We start from the raw sequence: 21,945 nt of genomic DNA, 5'->3' as shown, positions 1-21,945 counted from the left end.
AGATTCAAAAGATTATATCTTTGTTTGGATGCTGTCAAGATAGGATTTTTAGCAACATGTAGACCGATCATTGGCTTAGATGGATGCTTTTTGAGGGGACCTTATGGTGGAATATTGCTGGTAGCAGTAGGACGTGATCCAAATGAGCAGTATTTTCCTTTAGCAATAGCTATTGTTGAAGGTGAAAATTGAGATTCATGGTCATGGTTTTTTGAGCATATTCTAAATGACGTAGGAAGAACACAAAGATGGGTCTTTATTTCTGACCAACAGAAGGTAATTGATAGGCATTTATATTTCTTTTATCCATATGCATTTATGTCTTTTGTGGTTTTACAATATATTTTTTGTTGTTGTAGGGATTAATGCCAACATTTGAGTCACTTCTTCCTGAAGTTGAGCATCGCTTATGTGTTAGGCATTTATATGCCAACATTAAGAGTAGATATAGTGGTGGGTCTGTGATTAGAGATTTGGTGTTGCAAGCTGCGAAAGCAACATATGTCAATGGATGGAAGCAAAAAATGCATGAGTTGAAAAATAAATCTAAAGAGGCTCATGATCATTTGATGAAGTTCCCTCCACAATGTTGGACAAAATCTCATTTCAGTGAATATCCAAAGAGTGACATGATTATGAATAACATATGTGATTCATTTAATGGGAGGCTTTTAGAGGCTCGAGAACTTCCAATCATTAGTTTATTAGAATGGATTCGCACTTACATCATGAAAAGATTTCAAGAGAATAGAAAGAAGGCAGAGAAATTTAGAAGTCATGGAAGCGTATGTCCGAATCCAAGATGGAGGTTGGACAAAGAAGTTAGTCAATCACGAAAGTGGGTTGCACGACAAGCAGGAGAATTTGAATTTGAGGTCTCGTGTTACTCGCACAAATTTTCAATTGACCTTGCTACTAAGAGTTGTACTTGTAGATGGTGGGATTTAACTGGAATACCTTGCAGGTTTGTTACAAATTTTAGAGTTATGTTTGAATATTTGAATTGTAGGCATGTAGTTATTAACACATTATTAATTCTTAATTGCAGGCATGCAGTTAGTTCAATTTACGCAAAAAGAAAAGACCCTCATGATTATGTTCATCCCTACTTGAAGATAGATGCTTATGTTGAGTGTTACTCTCCCGTGGTGAAGCCGATTAATGGACAAGAAATGTGGGAAGTAATAAATAAGGAGGAGATGGACCCTCCGTCCTATCATAAAGACCAGGAAGACCTCCAAAATTAAGAAAAAGAGCACCTGATGAGCCTTCCCAACCTAATAAGATTCGAAGGACATCCTCAAGACTTCGTTGTTCTTACTGTAAAAACTATGGGCATAATAGAAGAACATGCAGTGCCAGTAGAAGTTCACAACAAGAGTCTACCAGTACAACACCTTCATCACAACCCTAATAATAGAAGATCCTTTATATGCATATGTGGTCTAGGCCTTTTTTGAACCTTGTTGGATTTATTTGGAACTTCTTTTGATGTTTTTGGAAATATTGTGGATATGTTTGTAAAGTCTTAGATGTATTTGGAATTACTTTTTTGGGTAAAACATTAAGTATAACATTATGATCCATTTTGTATCTTTATAACAGATGAAATATAGAAGTAAGATAATTTGAAGAATGCAACTGATGGTGCTAATAATTAATTAGTTATCAGTATTTGATATGGAGAAGATCAGGTTCACCTCGGTAAAATGACAAGAAAATTCTTGTGCGGCTTTCATATGATATATGAGAAAATAGTTTTTCAAAAACTAGAATGATATTTACGATTTAATAAGGCAATGACCAATATCCTATAGCATTCTTGCGTGGCTTTCATCTACTATGATTGTATTTACAATTTTTTGGTTTCTTTTATGAATATATCCTTTTATGTTTTTATTCCTTATAATTCATTATTCACATAAGAATGTCTAAATATCAACTATGTTGTCAATGAAAATCCCAAAAAACACACAAGTCCGGGGATTCAAATGGGTGCATTAAATCATACTCATTAAACACATTGTCATTGATTGTATTTCACTTTGCCCAGCTACGCATTACAATATCAAAATCTACAAAACTCTTGCCCATAGAGGCATTCTTACACACCTTATAATACAAAGCTACATGTACTATTACATAAATAGTATACTCATAAATAGTCCTAGTTCACAATATAATGCATCTCCAAATGGGGCTGCTTGATCCTCAACTTTTGTCTCTTTGCTACAATGGGTTATGGCAAATTAGAGAATTGGGTATCTCTAAAAAAAACCAGTTACAGTTACGGGCTTCATAGGCACCCCTCCCTCCTTTTGTTGCAATAAACAGTATACTCTTTTCTTCATCTTATATCATCTCAAACCTTGTATCAGGCAAAGATTCAAAAATAAATCACAAGACCAATTCAGCTACAAATGTTTAAAAAAAAAAAGATTCAGTCATTTAGTTGAATAAATCAGAACATAATGCTATGTAATTTTCAAACACACAAGTGCTTAAGACAACAAACCAGAACCTTCCTTACAATTTCCTACCATTACTAAAGTGAAGAAAAAATAGAAGCATATTATCATATCTGTGTACTTTTACATCCTCTTCTTACATCACATCAAAATTAAAAGTCTTGATAGTCCCGTAGCAAGACCATGAAAGCCAAGGACTACCAAAAGTAAGAGGGGGGAAGCAAAAGTTTTACCAAACCTCATCAATAAGCTGACAAAAGTAAAGAGAAACCCAAAATGAATAAAATAAAGAGGGAAACCCAAAATGAATAAAATAAAACAATATTACGGTGAAATATGTGCAGAACTCCAAATGCCAATAATTACAAAGGAGTGAGTGATCATTGACCATAGAGATGACAAAAAAAAAAGGCGAGTGAGATGACAGAACAACTAGGAAGCAACCAACAATAAACATCACTAAAGAAAAAAGATTTGATAGAAGCTTCCATGAACACACACCGGAGAAGAGAAGAAGAGAAGAAAAATTAACTACTCAAAGAACAAAGGATGAAAATGATGAAGTAACAAGTGACGACCTTCAAAGACGCAGACCGTGATGGAGAAGAAGCAAATAAGCTCGATTTTCTCTGGCTGATGATGCTATTTCTTCTCATCTTTTGTTGCTCAAAACTCTCCGGGCCCTAAATCAACTTTTCTTTTTTGTTTTTTTAACCTCTTGCTGATACATGATATCAAGGGAAGCTGAATCATTTTTTTTTTTGGCCAGCTAGGATACCTCAGTCATGACAGAAGATGAGTCATGGATGACAAAGGACAAAAAAATAAACGGTTCAAAAGTTAAAGGACTGAGTTATAAGCGAGTTAAAAGTTAAGGGACTGAGTTAAAGCGAGTCATAGTTAAAGGACCGAGTTATAAGTGAATTAAAAGTTAAAGGATTAAAAGATTAATTTTTCCTTAATAATATATATCACATGATGAAAACGATGTTTCTGACGTATGGTTGGCCCTGGGTACTTGGGTTTTCTCCATCAATATATGGACCCGATCCATCATATATAGCCGCCTGCACATGCCTATCAATTAATGATGATTCCGATGTCCCATCGGATCATTGGTTTCATTTTCAACTCCCTTCACATCACAATGTACCCTACTAAGATTCAAGCATTAAAAAAAAAATCACTTTGAAGAACACAATCCATAAAACTGAAAATTCATTGCACAAGAAAAAGATAAATAAAAAGAGGAAAAATGAAAAAAAAAGTGATAAACCAAAGTTTAAATTCTCATTAGAAGAAGTGTCTACATTGAGTGTCTGATCATAATCTGAACAGATTTCAACAAAACAATACATATACTTAGAGAAAAAAAGAAAAAAACAAAAAAGGAGTTAGCACCTACAATATTTGGGATTTGCCTTAGAAGAAACCTTGATGAGTAGTATAGTCACAATGAAGTATTATTCTCACGACAACCTCATGACCCATGAGAAACGTTTCTCCTCATTGAGCACTACATTGGGTTTCTTCATATAACTCCCGGAAGAGCATCCTTTATATCCTATATCACTGCAAAAAAACAGCTGATTAGAGACGGAATTTGTGACGGAAAAAAATTCTGTCACTAATTTCTAACGGAAACAAATTCCGTCGCTAATTTTCAATGAAATTCTATCACTAATTTTTTTTGATGGATTAGAGACGGAATTTCTGTCCGTCACTAAATTCCATCGCTAATCAGTTAAAAAATCCGTCAATAAATATTTAGCGACAGAATTAGGACGGAATTTTTTCCGTCAGAAATTTCTGTCGCTAATCCGTCACTAATTTTAAATTTTGTTATTTTAAATTATAATCTTACAAAAATTTATATAATAACAATTAAGAATATAATGATTTAAAAACATTTTTAATTATAAAATAAATTGATATATTTGTGGAGTTAGTGTTAATGAAGATATCATCATCATTCATGTCATCATTATGTATACACTGAAAATAGAAAGACAATTTCTTAGAAAACTTGTTTATATTTTGTTAAAATAAATTCCTCTTGATTATTAATAATAATTAAAAAAATATAATAAGAATACTAATAACTTTCTTATACAAACTGATATAAGAAAGAAATAATTTTACCATATGTAAAATATATTGAAATATATAATATATGACAGAAATTCAAAACCAAAAAATGAATTTATATGAATGCCAGCTAATTCCGTTACTAATTCCGTCGATAAATAAAAAATTTCATCACTAAATTCTGTTGCTAAAAGCATTTTTTTTGTAGTGATATCCCTTTCTTTTTTCTTCCTTTTTACATTTAATATTTTATAAAAATACTATTATAATTTTGTATAAAATACATAAATAAATTTAAATTGTTAAAATTTTATCTGAATGCTTTACAATTATAGTGGGGGAAAAAGTTGAAAATTCTATTTTATAGTAATAGTGGGCAATTATAAGCTACATTAAGATGAAATTTTAACATTTTGTTTTGACGAACTTTCAACCGTTTAAATTTGATGAGAGGTTTTTAATTAGAAAATTTATTGGCCAAAATGACTAGAATTTGAGCGAATGCAACTCTTTTTCAGTTATAATATATCTTCGGCGACAAGTAAATAATTTTTGTTTTGAAAGTCTTTGCACCTAGTTAAAAATAAATTGCACAAAGCAAGGTTGTATGTTGCCCGCTCACTTGCCCTGCTACCTTTTTTTTTTTTAGTGTCCCTGTTCAATTTTTTTTATTTTTAAATCAACACATGATATTCCGTACAAGGATTGACAACTATCGCGGTTAGTTTGATAACACATTTTCTCAGCATATCACAAAATGTAACACATGAGTTGTCAAACCAGCCGTGATAGTTGTTAATCATTGTACCATAAATTGTCACCCACTGCTCTTTCAGTTGTTAATACAAATTTTAAAAAAAACAAGAAGAAGAATAATTTGATAATTAAACAAATAAAATTTATTACAAAAAAATCCCTTGAGATTTCAGAATAATTTTATGATTTCAAGAGACCTTTTTGTATTTAATTCTCTTGGGTGGGACCTAATTGTAATTCTCTCAAAAGAAAACAAAATTGGCCCCAAATAATTTGTTTTAATTTTAATACTTGCCATTTCCGAAAAGAAATCCATCCTAAATCCAAAAATCTTTAATATACACCTAAATATAAAAATTAGTTAAATAATTTGAGTAGATTATAAAAATAAGTTAAGTTAATTATTTGTAATAAATATATATTGTCTTTCCTAAAATATCTCTATTAATCAAGTTTATTAGTTAGAATTATTATTATTATTAGAAAGGCTATCTTGTAAAAAAATGAATAAATATGAGAGACATGGTTGATTTGAGTCTTGTATTTAGGACCAAATAAGAGTTAAATAAAGTCTTATATTAAAGACAAAAAAATAATACTATATATATAATATGTGCCCATCCCAACGTGCATATATTTTAACCAATAGAAATAAATAAATAAAAAGTATACTACTGTCTACTGCCCAAAAATTAGAGAAAATGACCCCAAAAAAAAAAAATCTAACTGTTGAATTTTAAAAAGACAAATAAGTCATCTTTATTACTATTATAATAGTTTTGACTACTTTTTCAAAATCTATCGAAATTATTTATTTGTTATTTTGAAATTCAATAAGTATTTTTTGTCATTTTTTCCGAAAAAAGTATATTGTATTTTACTACTTTATATTCCCTCTAGTCTTTTTTATAAGATCTTATTGACTAAATTTCACAGTTTAAGAAAAAAAGCTAAAATTAATTAGAGGCAATAAATATGTAAAAAAAAAACTTCTTTTTCTTAAATATCTCATCATTTAATAAGGGGCAAATGAGATAGAGAAATAATAGTAATAAGATGAAAGATGAAAGATAATGAAATATGAGAAAAAGATTAGGACAGGAAAAAAACTTAATTAGGAGAAAAATTGATAAAAATATATTTAATATTAAGACAATCATTAATAGAATCTTATAAAAAAGACTAAAACGATTTAAATTTTAGAACTTTATAAATAAGACCGTCGGAAGTATTACCAATTTAGATAGAAATAGAATATAAAGTTTATTATTATTATTTTTTTTTTTGGTTACTTTTCATTTACAGGAGATTAGCCGCGACGCCATGTGAACAATTAATGAGGCGATTTTCATTTAATATTTACTAAAATCTGCACCATTCAAAGTCTGATTTAAATCATTCATATTTAAAATTTTTGCTTGCAATTTTTTAATAAAAAATTTATTTTTAAGAAATATCAATTAGGAAAAATTGCAAATGAAGACCCCCAATATATAAAATAGCAATCAGGGACCCTGAATTTGAGAAATTGCTCCAGAGGACCCGGTCCCAATTTGCAATTATGAAATGTGTGTTAAATGGCTGAAATGCCCCTCACTCATCATCATTGTTAATGAAGGCAGAGACCAAGATTTTAATGGGTGGTGGGAGAGCTGGTGGAGTAGGATGAGCCGAACGAGTATGTGTGATATTGGGATCTTCTAACATTGGCAATAATGCGAGTAACTTATTGAGTAAACCCTTCTTGTATTGTTCCCCGTAAGAGTTACACATCGTCACATTCTCCATCTTCATCTCTGCTGTGTGGGTGAGTAGGCTGGAGGAAGGGAGGGAATGGGAGGTGTAGTTGAAGATGAAAGATATCACAATGTAGGAGGTTGTGGTTAGTTGGAGGTGGGATATTTTTGTTTTCATAGTCTGAACGGTCATCTGTCATTTGTAGTGCACAGTGCTGGTTGCGATGGGGAAGGGGTCAGAGTGTAGTGTTTTGGCAGAGTGTAGGTTGGATAATGGCTGTTAGTTTGACCGTGAACGTTGAGGTGTTGCCGTGGAATGAGGGAATGACGATACCATGATTTTCGGTGTTGAAGTCGTCAAGCCCTAAAGTGAAGTTGTGAAGCCCTAAAGTGATGTTGGGAAGACAGGAGGTCACTGGTTTTTAATTTGGTATGTAAATGGTTGAGTCGATGAAATAAATGAGTAAATATTTATTAGTGAAGCTAACGTACTGACTAAACGTAAATTTTTGCTGCAGATTAGTATGAAAAATGGATTTCAATAACCGAAGAAGCTGTGGGAAGGAGTTGTTCTGTTACGTGCACATTGGTGGACATTTTGAAGCAAATGGTGAAGGGATAGTTAAATATATTGGAGGGAGTGTAAGGGTAACCAGTATAAAAGAATGGATAACAGTAGACGAGTTGTGTGGAATAATTTCACAGTAGATAGGCAATGATGGTGGTGGATATGAGATTAAGTATAAAGTTAAATTTGATGAGAGTACATTGATTGATCTTTGTGATGATGGTGATATCAGCAACTTGTTTAGATATAATGACGGCAGTAGTCATGTGTATGTAGGAGGGAAAGGGAATGATAGGGAACCTAGAGCAAGGAATGATCCAGACGTGTAAGTGGTTATGTTTTCCAATTGAATCTTGTTATTTACTAATATATTGTTGGTAATTCGTATAGAAATATTGTAACGAAGCTAATGGTGTTGCAGTCCTAAATTGTAATTAGTAAATGCAAGCATGATATTGATCATAGTGGACATGTCATTTCCATTTGTAAACTTGTGTTTTAGAAATGCAGACTTGTTATTAGACATAAGCAGAGATTTCCATATGTAGACTTGTAATTCAACGTATTGAAGTTATAATTATCATATACGGACTTGTTATTTAGATCTATAAATGTTATTTTACTAACCAGTAGTTTCTATATGGAAACTTGTTATATGAGTAACTCAAGTTGTAATTACCATATACGGACTTGTTAATTGAGCAAGGAATTGTTTGTAGATGTAGACTTGTTATTTTAGTTAGTAAAGTTGTAATAACCATATGCGGACTTGTTATTTAGATATGTAGACGTGTTATTTTATTCAAACCTGTCGTTTGAGTATAGCTGTCCTAACTTGGTATTATGGTGGCAGGAGTGAGAATTTATTTGGACTTTCACAATACATGAATACATTTGAAACGACCATTGGTGATGAACATGAGCCAGTGAATGTTGAGAATGGAGTTGAATGCCTAACTTTTGAAGGAGGCGGATCAAGTCAGAGAAGCAAGTGTAGTGGTTCAGAGAGTCAGGGAAGACTGACGGGCGAGATGAATTGTACGAAATGGGCAGGAGTGTTTGTAGGAGTGGGCCAATATGTTCCACATGCTGTTGCTTTTAGGGAAGCTGTGTACAGGTTCAGTATTGCAGAGAAGTTTGCAGCGAGATATATCAGGAATAGTAAGGAGAAGATGAATGTGAGGTGTAAAGTAGAAGGGTGTCCTTGGAAGATATGTGCAAATGCTGTTGGAAAGAACAGTCATCTATTACGTGTGACTACATTTTGCAATAAGCACATTCATTCAGCCCAAGACAATTTGATTGTGACTTATGGTGGGAGTGCTACGTTGACATCATCAGTAATAGTTGAAAAGATAAGGGACCATGCTGAAAAACGGCCCACTGAGATAAGAAAGATGTTGGAGAGGGAGTATGGTGTGAGGCTTACATATTGTCAGGCATATAGAGCAAAGGAAAAGGCAATGGAAGAAATACATGGGAAACCGGAACAGTCCTATATGTTAATACCATGGTTATGTGAAAGGTTGAAGGAAACTGATGACAAAACGGTTGCTGAATGGGCCTCCATTGGTAATAGATTTGAGCGTGTGTTCATTGCATACGGTGCATGTGTTGAGGGTTTTTTGAACAGTGCAAGGCCTATATTATATGTTGATGGTACTCATTTAAGTGGTCCATATAAGGGGACGTTACTGTCAGCTTCGGCATATGATGCGGATAATGAGATGTTGCCGTTTGCAATAGCAGTGGTGAAGGGAGAGAATCTTGATGACTGGACGTGGTTTTTTCACAAGATTAAACAAATAGTTGGTTCAATGCAACTGACTATTGTGTCAGATAGACATAATTCTATAATTGGTGCTGTGCAAGCAATATTTGGGGGTGAAAGGCATGCATACTGTTATAGGCATGTGAAGGAGAACTTTAGCTCTGAATATATGAAATTAAACAGAGGTTAGAGAAGGACAAGTGAAAATTCAAAGGAAGATGCATTAAAGGTACTGGATAAAGTGGCTTATGCAAGACTTGCGGATGAGTTTGATCATGCGCTGGATGATCTCAGAACCATGTCTCATGAGTTATATGAGTGGGTTATCAATCAAGGTGATGTGGATAGGTGGCCATTAAGCAAGTTCCCATATAGAAGGTGGGACAACATAACAACTAATTTAGCTGAATCTTTTAATGCTTGGATGGTAAGGGAGAGGAAGCATAACGTGGCCCAAATGATCCATGAGCACCGGGAGAAAGTAGCAAGAAAGATGCATGCATCATATGCAGCAATGACTAAGTGGAGTAATTGCGTTGGGCCAAAAATAGAGGCAAAAGTATTGGAGCATGTGTATTTCGGTAGGTACATGCACTGTGAGAATTATGGAGGGGGAAGAATATGCATGCACACATCACGTGGAGACCAAAGAGTGGACCTTGGCCTACACAAATGTAGCTGTGGAACTTGGCAAATGTTAGGGATTCCATGCTCACATGCTTATGCAGCCATTAAGATCATAGGGGGAAACGTTTATGATTATGTTGAAGAGTGTTACAAACGTTCATCCCAAGAAAAAATCTATGCCCGGAGCATGGTTCCAGTAGTGACAATTGATATGCCTCACCTGAATGACTATACGTTTGAGAATCTTACTGCTCAACCCTTGCTTTTACCTCCAGTCACTGCTAGGCCTTCTGGAAGACCAAGAAGAAATAGAAAGGAATCAAAATTCCACAACAAAAAAATATATCATTGCACTAGATGTCTTCATCCTGGACATACAAAGAGGACATGCAAAAATCCTAACCCAAGTTGACTTCTACTTACAAATGGGACAACTAATTTTTTTGGCACATATAGGGTTCATCCTTCTTAATTTTTTTGGGAGCAGGATGTTAGTAGATGTGCACATATATTTTTTGTTACTTCTATGTTTGGGACAAAGGGACATTAAGTGGAAGATGTAAGTTAATGTGCACTTGTCATTGAATGTTGTAAAGAACTTGTTGTTGTGAAAGAAATAAGAACTTGTCACTTCTTGTTATTTTGCATAGTTAAGTTGTCATTTGCTTTTGTGCACTTGTAATTTCATGGTCATCAGAAGTGGTTGCTGTCAGAAATGTGCAAAGTGTAATTCCGTGTTTATCAGAAGTGGTTGCTGTCAGAAAACGAAATGTGTCAAAACCTTATAGGAACTTGTCATGTGGCATAGTAAAGTTGTCATTTGGCAATATGAAGTTGTCATTCCGTGTTTATCAGAAGTGGTTGCTGTCAGAAAACGGAATGTGTCAAAACCTTATAGGAACTTGTCATGTGGCATAGTAAAGTTGTCATTTGGCAATATGAAGTTGTCATTCCATGTTTATCAGAAGTGGCTGCTGTCAGAAAACGAAATGTGTCAAAACCTTATAGGAACTTGTCATGTGGCATAGTAAAGTTGTCATTTGGCAATATGAAGTTGTCATTCTGTGTTTATCAGAAGTGGTTGCTGTCAGAAAACGAAATGTGTCAAAACCTTATAGGAACTTGTCATGTGGCATAGTAAAGTTGTCATTTGGCAATATGAAGTTGTCATTCCGTGTTTATCAGAAGTGGTTGCTGTCAGAAAATGGAATGTGTCAAAACCTTATAGGAACTTGTCATGTGGCATAGTAAAGTTGTCATTTGGCAATATGAAGTTGTCATTCCATGTTTATCAGAAGTGGCTGCTGTCAGAAAACGAAATGTGTCAAAACCTTATAGGAACTTGTCATGTGCCATAGTAAAGTTTTCATTTGGCAATGTCAACTTGTCATTCTGCATTGATTAGAAGTGGTTGCTCTTGGAAATGTGCAATGTAATCACTGTCTTCAAAAGTATGAAAATGTATTAAAACCTTCTGGGAAATTGTCATTTTCCATAATAAACTTGTCATTTCCCTTTCTGAAGTTGTAACTTTGTGTTCACCAGTAGTGAAAATCCAGTTGTTTCATGAAAACATTATTCGAACTTGTAATTTTCGATAGTGAACTTGTCACTTTCGTTTGTGAACTTGTCATTCTATGATTATCGTAAGTGGGAATCCACTAATTTCAACATAGAATCTCGGTTTCATGAAAACTTTATCGGAACTTGTAAATTTCCCAAGTCAACTTGTCAATTTCCTTAGTGAACTTGTCATTCCGTGACTATCATAAGTGGGAATCCACTAATTTCAACAGACAATCTCGGTTTCATGAAAACTTTATCGGAACTTGTAAATTTTCCGAGTCAACTTGTCAATTTCCTTAGTGAACTTGTCATTCCGTGATTATCATAAGTGGGAATCCACTCATCTCAACAGACAATCTTGGTTTCACGAAAACCTTATGGGAACTTGTAAGTTTCACTAGTCAACTTGTCAATTTCCTTAGTGAACCTGTCATTCTGTGATTGTCGTAAGTGGAATTCCACTAATTGGAACAAAAATTTTCCCTTGCATGAAAACATCTTGGGAACTAGTGATTTGGCATTGTCAACTTGTCATTTTCCTTTATCAACCTCTCATTCCGTGAATCAATGTGTAAATTTAGCCACCTTTAATACAGAATCACAAATTTGTATGAAAACCTTTTCACAAGTTGTCATTGGCCATAATGAACTTGTCGTTACCCGTACTAAACTTGTCATTGGCCATTTGGCCTGACTAAAGGGAAATTTGTCATTCCAAATATAAGTGTTGTTATACCATCAATCCAAGCATATCATAACCATTACAATAATTGGCATACAATTTCAACAAATGAATCAATTGACAAAGTTAGTAAAAGTCACAGCCTAATTTAAATGCTCTCTATAAAGACGTTCTCCTCTTCTTGGTCATTCGGCCCTTCTCTGGTTGTGAGATAAGATCATACACCTTATGATGGCATTCATTGTCATCATGGTTCACCAGCCACCACATCAGCTCGCGCCGAAAAGAGGACACATCAGCCTGCACAGCAAGTTTACCACCAAACAAGTCACACGTGGTCACTCTTGATTGCACAATAAATAAGGTAATGTCAATACCTCGGTATATTCAAGGGAAACATCAGGCTCCCATTTCTTGAGCCATATGAGCACATGCACACCACAATCCCTCCTGCCCACAACACCACCCTAACAGTTTCAGCTCCTCAAACCAACACAGCCAAATAACATATCACATGAGTAGGGTGTCAACACTCACAAATTTTTCTGCTGTGGTACATCAGGCCAGACAATTTCCAAGTTATCACTAAAATCTAGTTTGACCATGTGAAGTATGTCTTCAAACCGATCCCTCTGCACATATGCCATATTCATCAAAAGGATAATAATATAAAACTGTCATTTCCCTATCTAACATGCACAGGTCAGTAACATCTTACACATCCGGTGATGGCCATTTCTTGGGGGTCATATGTGGCTGCCTTCTTCTGCTTGGAGGTGGTCTTCTTACGCTGTAAACTTGCTCGCATGGAATCAGGGACATTAAACTTTTGGGTCTTTGGTTCGAATACAAAACAGAACCAATGCTCCCCAACTAGAGCAGGACCCAAAATCAAGTCACAGTCACCTATGTTGTAGCCAACATAATGCGGAAGTATTTGTCGTGCATGCTGGTTAGGATCCCAACGAGTTGGATCACGGGTCATTATGGCCTGTGAAATGCAGAAAACCAAGTTCTTATTCACTGTAACACATTTTATTCTGTCATTTTCATTTCCAATCTTGTAAATCAACAAAGCCTATTAGTAATACAGAAACCTCACCATGAAGTCTGCATTAAATATATGCCTCCTAACTCGGCCTTCAACTGCCTGCTGCTCTTGCACCAAAGCCTTACAGACCAATGACATCACTCGGTTACTCACCCTGTTATTTCCACCAAGCGAATGCAGCAACCGTCGGGGGATGTCTTCATCAAATATTCTGATCAAAGGACTGAAACATATTCAAGTGAGTTACTAGATGTGTTATGTTAACATGTAGTCAACAAATAAGATCACATAAGCAAAAATTTTCACTTACATCTCACCCTCATCACCTTTGACAGCTCGACTGACTAAGTTGAAAAAAATATCCTTGGGCTTCATAGGCCTCTTCACTCTTGATTGTGCCTTCAACTCCAACCAAGGAGACTTGATCTTGCTGAACCGAACCCTAGTAGATCTCCTTAGTTGTTGTGCCTGTTGGAAATTGTGCCCTAGGGGCCAATCATTATGTTTTGAACATTGTTAATTTATGAATTTATTAATTACGTTATCACATTATTTGCATGTTTACTGTGATGACTATCCTTGGATAACTCATGGTTTATCCTAAATGTCCCTGGTCGGTCATCTCTGTGGAAGCACAGATGAAATAAGACTAAGACCAGTATGACTTTAAAGATATATAGAGATATAAATTAAAGTCATAGGCACATGTAAGAGTACAAGGTGTTGGACCGACCCGCTAAGAGAGAGCTGCATGGGTTAAGTCATAAGCTTCTCTCATATACAAACCATGTCACTATATCCTTTGACCTGAGATCATCATGGATTCCTACATGAGAAACGCTTAGCTTTGACCTAGTCAAAAGTCACTTTTGACCGAGTGATCATAAAGACTATGTTCAGGCTTAGTGTTTTTTCATGCGGAGGAATGTGAATGGTCAAGATGGAATTTGTCCCTCACATTCGTAGAGAGACATTACTGGGCCCCTCGATGAGTGAGTCTGAGAAATGTATAGCCATACTATAATAGAAAGGTAGTTCCGTTTCTATACTCAGACTACTCAGGGATCGAGAAAGTAACGGTCATGAATAGGAGGATGACGTTCTCCATGTCTCATCCATGACCAAAATGTCGTGTGACAAAAGGGACGTGATATGGTTGTATGAAACGTTGCATCGTTCAATGATCCTCAAATGATTTGGGTAGTCGTGATGTCTTGCTAGAGACCGCTTACGACTTGTGAGTCATTATAGTTAATGGCCCACTGCCAACTTTATATGGGCCTATAGGGTCGCACACAAAATAGCCCAACACGAGTTATGATGTCCAGATTCATTGAATCTAAGATATGTCCAGATTCAATGAATAATATAGGGTGGACGTGTATATATATATAAATTCGTATATATATATAAATATAAGAGATATTAATTGTTAGATTTAATTTATAAGGATAAATTAAATATATATAAATTAATTCCGTCATCTCTTTATTAAATAAATAGGTGAATTAAATCTGTGAGACGGATTTAATTTAAACCATATTTATTTAATTGTTCTCTTATCTGATTAGGCAATATTTGATATTGTATTAATTTCGGAATTAATTTAGAGTTAATTTCGAAATTAAATATTATTCATTAAACCTATAGCATCCTATATATTTGATATGAGGAGCTAGGGTTTTAGCGTGAGAGGACCAACAGATAAGAGACGGCCTAAGAGAGATAAGAGTGGACGGATTCTCTGAAAACCCTAGACGAACATAGACGCTAGCACGTCGTTCGAGGTTGAGGGCTACTCGTGTGGATACCGGTAGAGGAAGCCAACCGGAGTTGTCGACTTCGAACGACAAAGGAGGCGAGCAGAAGCATCCTGAACGGCCGAATCATCGAGTCACTAGGAAATCGAACGCCTAAAGGTAATGCTTCTTACTACCTGACTTAAACGCGATCGGTAGATCTGGGAAAGGGATTGAAAGTTTTAAAATTTCGAGTTGTTTTTTTCCGCTGCGCGTCGTCTTTCAATTCCCTTCAGTGCCTCCACAGATACAGGTTCTGGATCAGGCCCAACATATTCAACAATGGCCAGGGGGGATACCTCCATCGGTGAGTGACCTTCTGCCTCATCACCTTCAATGGTGGGTGACACTTCCCTAGGGGGACTGGCTGCAGGTATGTCACCCTTTGCATCACCCTTGTATTCCTTCTCCCCTTCGCTCCTGTCATCACCATCCCCTTGACCCTCTTCCTCCATCTCTTCATTGTCGCTGTCATTCTCTGTGTCGCCCTTCCCATGACTGTCTCCATCTTCACTGCTTACTTCATCCTTCTCCTTTTCCTCAGTTGTGTCATCATTGTTGTGCCTCTCCTCCTCATCATCTTCAGAGTCACTTCTATTTGTAGGCACTGTCTCAACCCGAGCCTTTCCTCTTGATTTACCCTTCCCACCATCTCCCTGTCTTGGGATTTGCACCTTCACCAACTCCTCATCCACCATTTTCATTAGCATCTTTTGCCCTTCCTCTATCCTCTTCATTAGGCGCTCACGTAACTTCTTCAGCTCCTGCATGTAAAAGACATTAATCAAGTAAGTATATACAACAACAAGTTCACTATGGGAAATGACACCTTCACTATGACATATTGACAAGTTCAGTAAACCAGATTACAATTCAGGTATGGCAGATCACAAGTTCATTATACAGAATTACAAGTTCAGTAAACAAAATCACAACTTAGGTATGGCAGATCACAAGTTTATTATACCGAATGACAACCTTAGTAAACCACATTACAATTCAGGTATGGCAGATCACAAGTTCATTATACAGAATTACAAGTTCAATAAACAAAATCATAACTTAGGTATGACAGATGACAAGTTCATTATACCGAATGACAAGTTCAGTAAACAAAATCACAACTCATGTATGGCAGATGACAAGTTCATTATACCGAATGATAAGTTCAGTAAACCATATCACAACTCACGTATGGCAGATGACAAGTTCATTATACCGAATGACAACTTCAGTAAACCAAATTACAATTCAGGTATGGTAGATCACAAGTTCATTATACAGAATTACAAGTTCAGTAAACCATATCACAACTCACGTATGGCAGATGACAAGTTCATTATACCGAATGACAAGTTCAGTAAACCATATCACAACTCACGTATCGCAGATGACAAGTTGATTATACCGAATGACAAGTTCAATATACAAAATCACAAGTCAGTCTACCCATTGATAAGTTCAATATGGCCAATCACAGCATAAGTATTACGAATAACAACTTAAGTTTGCCAAATTACAACTTAACAATGACAAAGCTCTATGTCACTATAGCAAATTAGAACTTCAGTATAGGAAATGACAACAATACTATGGCAGATAACAAGTTCAGGTTACGAAATAAAAACTTCAGTTTACCAATTATACCACATACCCGGTCCAAAAACTCTACAATTATCCTCTCTTCTTTCCCTGTCACAGCTTCACTGCCTTTTCCTCCATACATAATTCCCCTAACACTCTTCCTCTCCTTGCTGGCCAATTCTTTTATCTTCTCATCAGTCCAGTATTCAATTGCAGTAGTGGACTCTCGGCCAACAGGCGTGTTCAGGTTAAAATTCTCACCAAAAGAAAGCTGCAAGCCAGCCACATATATACAACATTAACGTTATGCACATTGGTAATCAAATGCAAACACAATGACAAATAAAATAGTAATACCAGAAGTAAGTATATGCAGCCACCAACAATGCTGCTCCCCTGCCCTTCATTGCCCCGCCTGTACCCTTTGACATAGTCTCCCATTTCTTTCCAGAGGTCCTTTATAATATAGGTAGCCCAATCATACTTTCCAAAGTCATCCATTGTGCAGCGCATGACTCTAACCAACTTCTCACTCACTTCTGAGCTTGAATTCGGACACAGAAAAGTACCCAGGGTGTATAGCACAAATAAAAACTCGAGTCTGTGATCCTCCTCCCCTGAAACAATGTCTTTTAGTATTTTGCTGAATGACACTTTTCGATATCCATTTCTTAACTCCTGATACATAGCATCACTCTCATCAACTTTAGTTTTCACCTCCTCCCCACCGTGACGGATTCCTAGCAGTTGCTCAACATCTTCTACTCCTATTTCCTCTGATTTGCCCCTGATTGTAAATTGATGCGTTGGCGGGTCATATGATCTCAGCATGGTCACGATGAGATCACGGGGTAGTCTCTTTAATCCAACCTTCAACAGCCTCCTGAAGCCCATCCTCTCAACCCTCTCCCTTAAGTCTTCATTATTGTTCACAAAGTGCAGTAATTTTCTTAATCCCTTCAGGGACACTCGGGTTAGAAATGATGGGACATGTTTCTTTTTCTCCTCTTCTCCCTTTTGTGGCCTTCTTTTCTTCACCTCCTCGGTGTACCTCATCTTCTCTTCAGCGGCCAGAGCTTTCCATGCATTTGACGCAGCATCTCTTTTTTGTTTGGTTGTCATGTCAAGGTCAGCTATTGTGGCCATAAACTCATTTCTGAATAACAACCAACCGTTGTGTGCCTTTTTTGATCCAGAGGCTCCTTCTGATGCCATCTTCCTCTTCCTGCAAAATATTCAACATACAATCCTTCACAACCACATTTACTAACTAACTATCACCTCTGTTAACAACCTATTCTGTAACCAACAGCCTTCTTACATCACCACCATTGACTTCTTATTTCGAAACATGAACTTGTAATTTCATATAAGCAAGTTGTTAATTTCTCAAAGTAAACTTGTTATTCTCAACTACTTCTCATGCTTGTTATTTCTCATCATTAACTTGTCATTTACAATTATCAACTAGTTATTTTACATTATAAAGTTCTCCACTCATTTTTAAACTTGTCATTTCCTATTGTTAACTTGTTAGGAACCCATGGCAACCTTCTTATTCCCAACTGCTCAATAACTTATTATTCATTATATTCAACTTGTTATTTTCTATTACCAACTTGTCAATTACACATTCTTATTTTGCATTATCAACCTGTCAATCCCCCTACTTCAATTTTGTCATTTTAAACGACACTATCACTTTAACATCTCTTCAGATCAATTAATAGTTAACCAATTCAATTTGCACTTTACCCATTCAAGTGTCGTCATTTTCCAAACTAATCTTGTCATCCTCCTAACTAATCTTCTAATTCCCTTCCCACACAAACCCATTCGCCCATCTTCTTCCATAGATAACCATTTTTCGCCAATCAGTCACAGCATATTCAACAGAAAAAACATATATATACGTTCCTGCCCTAAACGCATTCCCTTCCCTCTCGTTAATGTATCACACAGGTAGCAACGAACACAAACAAACCAAAGTTTGAAACTTACCACCAGATTTTGTCGCCAAATGCCGCTGTTAACTTTGATAGCCACACACGACTATCACGATGCCTCTACCTCCTCCCTTGCCTTTGATAATGCCGATAGATCACTATTCCAGCACAACTCCGTTCTCCTCTCCCACAACAAATACACTCTTCTCTCACACAATACTCCTCTTGCCACAAAATGGAAACAAACTCTTGCGCACAAATAAACACAGCAGACCGCAAAGAATGGCCGGGGGGATATACAAAGGAAGTTATCGTGCGTTTTGGGGGGAAGGAGAGCGCGGACAGGTTTTTTTTTTTCAAATGAGTGAGGGGCATTTCAGCCATTTAACACACATTTCATAATTGCAAATTGGGACCAGGTCCTCTGGAGCAATTTCTCAAATTCAGGGCCCCTGATTGCCATTTTATATACTGGGGGTCTTTATTTGCAATTTCCCCTATCATTTATTAGTTTATTTTTATTTTAAATTTTGTAACTGTTAAAATTAAAAATAATTTAAACTAAAAAAATACTTGAATTAAATCTAGATCATCTAAAATTAATTTTAATGAAGTAGATTAAGATGAGCACAATTGAAGGTAACTGACTAACTACTCTTTTAAATGTTTTCTCATACTCAAGCATTTTAGTTTTTTTTTAATTTTTGAAAAATATTCAAAGAATGTGTTAGTATTATGTAATTCAAATTAATTTCTAATAAAAACTTGGGCCTTTACTGTATAAATTTGAGGTCTATGCAAAATTTTTAACTTCGCCTTTGTGTTCAGACGTGTTTATGGGCACAGTTGATCATATCATTAAACCGAAACCAATGTCTAATAAAGTCGTCAGATAAAATGCGGCAGGTTGCGTACATATACCATATATAGAGCAGTGCTCGTAAGGTTAGCCTATTTAGGTTCGAGAATTGCTATGGTGAGAGATAAGATTCCAATCTTCAAATAGCTCATAACAAACCCAGAGCTCAAAAAGAAAAAAAGTTTGTAACAGAAAAAAGGGGGGGGGGACTCTTCAAATGGCAAACGAGCCTATTTTGAAAATGGGAGAATGACAAAAAAATAAAAATAAAAATAAAAGTTACTAAATCCCAAATCAGATTTAGTAATTTGGTGTCGATAATATTGAATTTACAAATAATAACAAATTTTTGTTAACATTCCTTATTTGGTGTTTACAAATTTATAGCTTCTTTTTTGTGATTTTTTTTAAAAATTATTCATGATGTGAATATTATTGATACTTTTTACATTCTTGATAATATTACAAATATCTAGTTATTTTTTTTTTCAGAATTGAATTTCATGAAATGGTTTGTTTAATTTAATTTTAAATTTGAGATTCAAAATTGGGTTGATTTAGATTTTACATAATAACTACATTTATTTTATATGGTTTGATATCTTTAAATTACATAAATTAGACAAGAGAATATTTTTATACTTATATAAAGAATTATTTTATAATTTGAATTAGCCACTTATCATTTTTAATATTTTATTATTTAAAAATTAAATATATATTTATATATTTATATAAGGGTTTCTCGCTCATCGGGTTGGTCTTGAACCTACAAAGTCAAGTCGGGCTTTGTCAAACATTGACCCTCTAGAATCAAGTCAGCCTGTTTTCCCAACACTATGTACCTATAACGCATTTGTCCATACATATTCATTCTATTGCTTAATATAATTCACACAAATATCAATGGTAAAATAGAATTTTTATTAGTGTCTTAAGGTAGAATAATAAATGGATATCATAGTTAGTTGCAATAATATCATGATTTTTTGACATTTTTTGTTTAACAATATTTGTGTTAAAAAAAAGAACAAAAATTTTATATATAAATTGTCATAAACATTTTATTCATGCAATTTTTTTCTTTTTGCCTGGATGCATGTCGATGAATATATAATATTTCATGGTTTTTTTGGTTAATTATACATATGAATAAATGTGTATGAATATATTTGCCCTGTATCTATATCATAGAATTTTATAAATTGATACACACAAAACAAATAATCAAGAAATTATGTGCCTCTTAATTCTTAGATGAAAGGAAAAGGACTGTTTTATTCATTGGTCTTTGTCCCTCTTTTACTACTAAATTAACATACTAGAAACAAAATAAAAAATAACTATTAATATTATACCCTGATTTCTATTTATTACAAAATATTTGTTCGATTCAACCTTAGAAATATAATAAATGAATTATGTTGTTTAAATAAAAAGCAAGTTTACTTATGTTATTTTCAGTGTTACATTATTTTTTATTTAATATAATTTAAACGCACACAAGCATACAAATACACAAATATGATGAGTTAGTGATGCCGGGCAACTAGCTGTCGACTTCAATATTACATAGCTGGAAGCCCATGATGGACGAATTTGGTGAATTAAAAGCAAAAAATATTTGGTTTGGATGAATCATGTGATTTTCATTTTTTCCTCAGATTTTTTTTTTCATTTGTAATTTGCTTCCTGTCTTTATTTCATTTGCCTTCTGCGTGTTTAAGATTTTATCCCTATTTGCTTTGGCTATGCCTTCCATTTTTCATCTTTTCCTTTCATGGTGAGGTTTTCTTTTGTCATTATACTCCTCTAGTCCTTAATATAAGACCTAATTGTTGAATTGGTTTTGATCTTAAATATAAGACCCATTTCTCATATTTATTAGTTTTCTCTAAATTATCCCTATGGATACTCCCTTAACCAAGATCAAGTAGAGGAGGAAAAGAGAGTATTAAGAAAGATAATTATGGTGTTTTAGGAAAAACGTATCATATTTCTTATAATTAACTAACTTACATAACTTCTTTAATCTAATCAAATTAGTTAAATAGGCCTTATATTAAGAACCGGGGGATTATTTAATATTTTGTGTTTTTGTAATTTTGTTCCGAATCAGAAAAATTAAATTAGAATACTAATTTGGGTTTTTAATATTTTAAGAATATTTATTTGTTTTTTCGTCTGTTATTTTCCACGTGAACTGGAGGGGATTACCATTTAACAAAATGATACAAAAATAAACTAGCTGCTGACTTTTTTTTACCTCATGATGATTAATGACGGCGACTTCCAATCTTTTTTATTTACTCGTTTATTTTTTAAAAAAAATTCAACTTTTCTGGTTTTTTAAACCTGGAATTCCACTTTTTGATTTTAAATCAACCACCAAATACATAAATAATGTACATTTTTTACGCTCACCACCTAGTTTGTGGATGTAT

General features: G+C 34.7%; 3 protein-coding genes across 3 annotated transcripts; all 3 read left to right on the top strand.

Annotated features, from left to right (window-relative positions):
* The first annotated feature begins 365 nt into the window (after positions 1–365).
* Positions 366–1,247, top strand: LOC114716895 (uncharacterized). The gene is made up of 2 exons (XM_028901962.1): positions 366–964; positions 1,049–1,247. The coding sequence occupies exons 1-2, from the start codon at positions 366–368 to the stop codon at positions 1,245–1,247; spliced, it is 798 nt and encodes a 265-aa protein (XP_028757795.1).
* A 7,253-nt stretch (positions 1,248–8,500) lies between these two features.
* Positions 8,501–9,577, top strand: LOC114716894 (uncharacterized). The gene has a single exon (XM_028901961.1). It carries the CDS (start codon positions 8,501–8,503, stop codon positions 9,575–9,577), a length of 1,077 nt encoding a protein of 358 aa, XP_028757794.1.
* A 108-nt stretch (positions 9,578–9,685) lies between these two features.
* LOC114716893 (uncharacterized) lies at positions 9,686–10,426 on the top strand. The gene has a single exon (XM_028901960.1). The coding sequence runs from the start codon at positions 9,686–9,688 to the stop codon at positions 10,424–10,426; it is 741 nt and encodes a 246-aa protein (XP_028757793.1).
* Positions 10,427–21,945: the final 11,519 nt, after the last annotated feature.

The sequence above is a fragment of the Neltuma alba genome, unplaced genomic scaffold, assembly GCF_004799145.2.
Source record: "Neltuma alba isolate B1F8T4 unplaced genomic scaffold, ASM479914v2 tig00011698_pilon, whole genome shotgun sequence".
Classification (NCBI taxonomy): domain Eukaryota; kingdom Viridiplantae; phylum Streptophyta; class Magnoliopsida; order Fabales; family Fabaceae; genus Neltuma; species Neltuma alba.
This window is presented reverse-complemented; position numbering and strand designations above follow the sequence as displayed.

Excerpts from the sequence above, each read along its gene's own strand:
- LOC114716895 (XM_028901962.1), top strand. The coding sequence starts at position 366 with ATGCCAACATTTGAGTCACTTCTTCCTGAAGTTGAGCATCGCTTATGT. Across the intron at positions 965-1,048 it reads TTAACTGGAATACCTTGCAG|GCATGCAGTTAGTTCAATTT; the intron begins GTTTGTTACAAA and ends TCTTAATTGCAG.
- LOC114716894 (XM_028901961.1), top strand. The coding sequence starts at position 8,501 with ATGAATACATTTGAAACGACCATTGGTGATGAACATGAGCCAGTGAAT.
- LOC114716893 (XM_028901960.1), top strand. The coding sequence starts at position 9,686 with ATGTCTCATGAGTTATATGAGTGGGTTATCAATCAAGGTGATGTGGAT.